Raw genomic sequence first — 6,893 nt, 5'->3', positions numbered from 1 at the left:
ATGTATCGCCCGACACTGAGCAAGCTCGTGCCCAATCATCTTACAATGAGAGCAAAATGGAGGGAGTCATTCATATTTCACACCAGCTACAAAAGCAAAGTCTGGACGTTCAACCAAGAGTTGATCGAAAAGAGGGGACAGTAGATCAATATCCACCAACACTCTAGCAAACATACCCCTATTCTTTGTCATAGTATGCTCATCCAAAGACAAAGGACTACCAAGGCCTCTAACAATGGAATATATTGTCCTTAGTTTCCAATACTCCAAAGGCAAATGGTAGATTCTAACCCATGTCTGAGCTTTGGTACTCTTCATGTAGGTGGGACAAAGTCTTTTGTCCAGGCAAACAATCTCAATAAACCAGGAGATAACTTCAGGGAACCCATCCCGAGGGCCCATCGCATGTCTTCTATAGAAGCGAACTCAAACTCATAGAAACCCTTTCCAAGAGGAATTGCTTTCCATGGTCCAAGAGCTTTACACACCGGCTGCAACTTTTTAGTTAAATCCAGGTGTGTAAGAGGTTTATCCCCCTTAGATAGAATAATCCGACCATGGAGATGGGTTTTGCAATCCTCAAGACCAGCCAAGTAATATGCCTCATCAATCCGGACAACAATCATGTCACCCTTAATACAAGGAGTAGGTAGCCGGGACAAAGGAATGTCACATGTATTTCCCAAAGCCTGAGCAAAAGTCTTCCTTTGACCGGATATAGAATATACTTTTTTATCAGGACATACTTCCCGATCCATCAAACAAGCCCATGGAATGAGGAAACTCGCAGAGCCCTTTGTCATTTTAGAAGACTAACAAGTTGTCGCCAAGAACTTACACAAGACACACGGGATAAAGATGGTAGTACAATCTTTGTTATTATTGGTGAAAAAATTACCTTATTCGATACAACTTGTGTGCAATATTTTAAAATTACACAACAAAATATAACATTTAAAAAATAAAGAGATTCAACTTTATAAATAAACAAACAAGTATTTAATTTCACCTTTTGGGTAGTTTAGAAATAGAGATCGCATGTCATAGTTGAATGAAATTGACCTTGATTTAAATAAATAAGAGTGTTGGAGATCCCACATCGACTAGAGATTAGAGTCTTTCATTGTATATAAGTGGGTGCAATCCTCACCTCATTGAGCCAGTTTTATGGGGTTGAGTTAGGCTTAAAGTCCACTTCGTAATATGGTATAGAGCCATTTCGAATCTATCCTAGCGAGTGTTTGTGTTGGGCCTATCGTGCCACCCGCTATTGGGCCGCTATCGGACCACCCATAATATATAGTCTCACGCACGAGTTGGTAGTCTCGGCGTGAGGGGGTGTGTTGGAGATCCCACATCAACTAGAGATTAGAGTCTTTCATTGTATATAAGTGGGTGCAATCCTCACCTCATTAAGCCAGTTTTATGGGGTTGAGTTAGGCTTAAAGTCCACTTCGTAATATGGTATAGAGCCATTTCGAATCTATCATAGCGAGTGTTTGTGTTGGGCCTATCGTGCCACCCGCTATTGGGCCGCTATCGGACCACCCATAATATATAGTCTCACGCACGAGCTTCTATCTATCACTCTCGGCGTGAGGGGGTGTGTTGGAGATCCCACATCGACTAGAGATTAGAGCTTTTCATTGTATATAAGTTGGTGCAAACCTCAACTCTATGAGCCGGTTTTATGGGATTGAGTTAGGCTTAAAGTCCATTTCGTAATAAAGAGAAATCTCCAACCCCCATTACTTAACTAATCCTCATCAAAGTACCTTGAGCAAATTTTCTTTTTCTTTATTTAGAGAGAAAGTTATACTTAAGTATTTTAGTCTTGAGAGAGTTAAAGTTTATACGTATTTAATAATTGATGTATGGATAATATTTAATATTGTAGTGATTTTACTTTTGTTTTTTATGTGAATTGATGTACTATAAAAAGTAGAAAATTTAAATCATAGAGTAGAACTTAGTTTATTATCCATGTTATTTGTGTGAGTTATAAGTATAGCATGCATAGCTTTTAACTCAATAATAAGATATATGAATAATTGTATCTTAAAATTTTACTTTATAAAAAATTATGATTTGGATTGGTATTAATGTAATTTTATATATTTCAGTTATATTTTATTTTTAGGTTACAGAGTTTTGAGTTTCATATAATGAAGAACAATGATCGATTCACACTTTTACGTTAATTTAACAATTAAATATATTATTGTTTTATTTTAAAATTTTGTTTTTATATATTTTTCATTAAAAAATATAATACTTTATTATTAAAAGAGGTTGTAAAATAAAAGTGAGAAAAAATTAGTATGAACTAAATAAAGAATTGAATCATGATATATTGAAAATCTATTTTTTTTTTCTATATCTACCTACCATTTTTAATTATATTATTTTAATTATTTTTCAAATAATTTAATTATAATTTTTATATATTTTTTAAAACTGTCATATCAAGAATTGTGTTGTTATATATGTCTCAAACTATAATTTTTTTCATAAAAGAACTATAAGTGTTTTTAAAAATAATGGGACAAATTTTTGATTTCTGTATAATTGATGAAAATATTTTCTACTCAATAAAATATCATATGAAATGTTGATATGCACTTAGCAAATTTATTTTCACTAATAAAAAACCTATTAAAATTTTACTCATCAGAATACTTATTTCAAGTAAAAATAATCTACGAGAAAATTTGATAAATTTTGCTTAGCAAACTACTTAAAACAACTTGCTTTACTTATTTAATTTTTTTATTTAAGAGGTTGTGTTGTAAATAGTTTAAATGCATTTTAACATTTATAAGAATATGTTTATAAATTTTATATTTTATGAGTTGAACTTTTTATTTAATATTTTTTTTATTGAGGAGAATAAGATTTAATAAATTAGTAGTTATTAAATGTTATTTATTAAAAGAATAATACCTTTTTTTATTAATAATAAAAATATATTGAGTGACAATATTTATGAATGAGATATCCAACTTTTACTGATTATTTAAATATAAATGCAAATATAACATGGTGAAAATTAATGAAAGTTCATTATACCACCTTATAAAAAGTGAAAAGTCTTTAAAAAAATATAATAATTTGTAAAAACTATTGTGTCATATGATTGGAATTAAGCAAGAATTCAATTTCAATATAGTCTTTTTATAAATCATGTAGTATTTTTGATATTTTTAGTGTCTATCTCTGACAATAATGGATATTTTTAATTATTATTATTAAATAGTTATCATAATTTATATAAATTATTTTATTATTGTTACCTTGTTTTGTTTGATTACTTTGTAAAATGATCATACATTTACAATTTTCAGACAACAATCACTTTCTCTACTTCACAATTTAAAGTTTTTTAAATTGCATTACTTGAAATATATTTATGTAATTTATTCTGTAAGCCCATATATAATTATATTTGTTTATGTATGTAAACATTATTTATATATATATATATATATATATATTATTTTTTTATTTGTTTATTAAAGTTAAAGCAGTCCATTATATTAATACTAATGTTTATCTCTTGAGATTTACTACCAATATTTATCAAAAACTATTATCATATCTATAAATGAAGTATAGTGAATAATATATTATTTTCTTATATAAATAAAATTGTATTGTTTTTTTTAATTAAATCAATTATTATTTTGTTGATATAAATCTAAAATCATTTTTTTATATGTACTAGTTGATTTAGATTTTTCATTAAATTATAAATTAATCTAAATAAGATATGTGATATCACATTCGATCTAAAATCACAAAATATATTGTTTAAAATCACAAAACATAAAGCTTGTGAGTCTTTCTTTTTATTTGTTACCATCTTATTAGTTTATATCTATTATAAAACTTAAACTTCACATTTAAATTCTTTACAATAGTTTATAATAAAAAAATATGATTTTTAAAAAATATACTTTAATATTTTATAAAATAAAATCAACTTCTATGCAAAATAATTATTTTATAGCGAATAGAAATCAGTTACGTTTTGTTTGAATTGAAATGAGGATGAAAATATAAAATTAGATTATTTAGATTAGTGGAGAGACTAGATAGTAGATATTAATGAAAAGTTTGTTGTTGTATGGATTAATTGACAAAATTTAAAAATAAATTAACTGAGAAATTTATTAAATTATGATTTTTTTTATGCAAAATTTAATAAAAATAAGTAAAAATAAAAGATAAAAGATAATTAATTATAAAATAATTATTTTAACAAATTAAAATAGTATAAAAATTATATTAAAATTTTTAAATAGTCAACTATAATTACATATTATTTATTTTTCACATATCAATGTAAAAAATTAGAACATAATAAAATTAATTTATAATTTAACCTATTAAATTTATCTTTTTTATAAATCTAATTATAATATTAAAATAATTTATTTTATAAAATATTAAAGTTGAAATTAGTTTATTATTTATTATAATATTGCTTATGGGTTTAGGTGATTATAGGGCTTTATATTAGGCATGTAAAAATATTAAATAATTGAAGGAATATACAGAAATGTATATTTTATATGTTTTTTTACCAAGTGTGGTACAATATATTTAATATTTTAAAAACGGTTTGTTATTGTAATCTTGGACGCAACATCTAAGTTTTTTTTTTGTCCTACAACAACTGTAGCATAATCACAAATTTGGCTTGGATGTATTTGTTAGCATTTTCCCTTAATGTAAAACTTTTATTATATGATGGTACATATTGATTACACTTAAGCAGTAGTCATGAATTTCTTAAAATTGCTGGCATTATCCATACCTATAAACGAACATTCTTTTATGTTTTTATAGCTGTTTGTTTAATTTTATGTCCCCACATTACCTCGAAAACAAATAACCTATACAACCTATTTTTTCTGTTTGTTCACTTGGCTGTTGGATAGTTTGGTTCCTTATCTGGGTAGGCTTACCTTGGCTTTTTTTTAGGAATTCGAAAGGATATCAGAGCAAATGATACTCGGTAAGCCACTTATTTTTTTTTTAGCATGCGATAGAGAAAATTATTAGCAATTAATTGTTTACCTGAAATTTGCAGAGCTTTTTTTTTTGTTTTTATCTAATTGACATCTTAAACACTATACTATCCCTTCCCTTCCCATAAAAGAGCCACCATCTCTCCCTCATATAAGACAGGAAAAATAACTTAACTAGAGATATAATTTTGATATATATAAAAAAAATTGCACCCGCTTTCCGCTCTCGCACTCTCCAATTTTTTATTGCATCTATTGATATATTGTGATAAATATAGTCTACATAATAGTTAAATTTACGAATATCACGTAATTTAATTTATAAATGTCATGCAATATGATAAATTTACAAATAATAATTTTTTTAAGTAATTTACAAATGTCATGCAATATGATAAATTTATAAATAATAATTTTTTTTAAGTTTACAAATGTTCTTTAAAAATATCATGCAATGTAGTTTTTATCTCTTTTATTTAATTATAAGTAAAAAGTATATTAAACAAATTTAAATTTATAACCTAATAAACATAATTAAATTAAAACAATTAAGTCATTTTTAATACTAGTAAATCACTAATTTTAATTTGTAGTTACTAATATAAAATTTAAAATAAGGAATATAAATAATGAATTTTGAATATGAAAAAACTGTGTTTTTTTCAATCAACTTTAAATTTTAAATGTGGAGTAGTTTTTGTCGTGGAACGTTTTATTAGACGTGAAAACAAGTGAAAGAATTTTTTTTTTCATATCTTCCTCTTAAAATTTATAGTTTTTATCTCTCCTTATTATTTAGTTTATGCCTTTTTGTTACTTTTTATTTATTTCATATTGTAATTCAATTTTATATTTTTCTTATGAAAATCAAATAAATCATAATACTTAGCCATCTATTTTTTTAATCTTATAAGAATATTCAAATAAGAAAATAATAAATAAAAGTTGTAAATTTTTAAAGATAAAAGAATTATGAATGATATGTTTTATATCATTTGATTATTGTTGTAATTTAATTAATGAAGATATTTATTAACAATAATTTTATTTCTTTTGAATAATACGCAAAAAAAAAAAAAAAAAAATCTTGAATATCAATCTTTATTTTTATTTAGTCTTCTCTTTAAAAAATAATTTAATGTTTTTTTCTTTAATATATATATATATAGTTTGATATTTAAAAGATACAAAATATATATATATATATATATTTTATTTAAATAAATATAAATACATATATAATAATATATAATAATAATAATAATAATAATAATAATAATAATAAAAATACACACGTACAATAGCATTGTTTTCCACTAGTTTAGCATTGTTTGAATAACATTACCATCAATAACAAAACCTATGTAGGAATGTTTAATTTAATCTGCTGCGGTTGGTTTTCATGTCTTCCTTATTCCTTTTTGCAGGTTTTCATGTCTTCCTTATTCCTTTTTGCAGGTTGAAGATGACAACCCTAATGTAGTATGGAGTGTTAGTGAAGATGACACTGAGACAACATGATTTTCGGAAAGATACCTCTTGTCTTCACAACAAGAGTGTCAAAATATTCTTGTAAGTGGTTTAACTCAGTTGTATTCATACTTAATTGTTTTGATGCAATTGATCCTTGTCTGATATGAATATGAGTTGAAATATAAATTTAAAATTTACAGTTCTTCCATGCATATATGTGATATGGGAAAACTGATTATCCTCCATTCCTGTAATATTTGATTTTACCAAATTACCAATTGAGTTACTGAGAATAATTCATCTGCTATTAGAGCATCTAAAGCAACATGTAGATTTATGTTTGTCTCATCAATGAGTTGATTCTTTTTCATTAAAATGAAAACATCC

General features: G+C 25.5%; 1 protein-coding gene across 1 annotated transcript; it reads right to left on the bottom strand.

Annotated features, from left to right (window-relative positions):
- Window positions 1-314: 314 nt before the first annotated feature.
- Window positions 315-803, bottom strand: LOC137822185 (uncharacterized). The gene has a single exon (XM_068627086.1). It carries the CDS (start codon window positions 801-803, stop codon window positions 315-317), a length of 489 nt encoding a protein of 162 aa, XP_068483187.1.
- Window positions 804-6,893: the final 6,090 nt, after the last annotated feature.

The sequence above is a fragment of the Phaseolus vulgaris genome, chromosome 9 (genome assembly GCF_000499845.2).
Source record: "Phaseolus vulgaris cultivar G19833 chromosome 9, P. vulgaris v2.0, whole genome shotgun sequence".
Lineage (NCBI taxonomy): Eukaryota > Viridiplantae > Streptophyta > Magnoliopsida > Fabales > Fabaceae > Phaseolus > Phaseolus vulgaris.
Note: the sequence above shows the minus strand (reverse complement) of the source record. Positions and strands in the feature narration are given on the sequence as shown.

Excerpts from the sequence above, each read along its gene's own strand:
- LOC137822185 (XM_068627086.1), bottom strand. The coding sequence starts at position 803 with ATGACAAAGGGCTCTGCGAGTTTCCTCATTCCATGGGCTTGTTTGATG.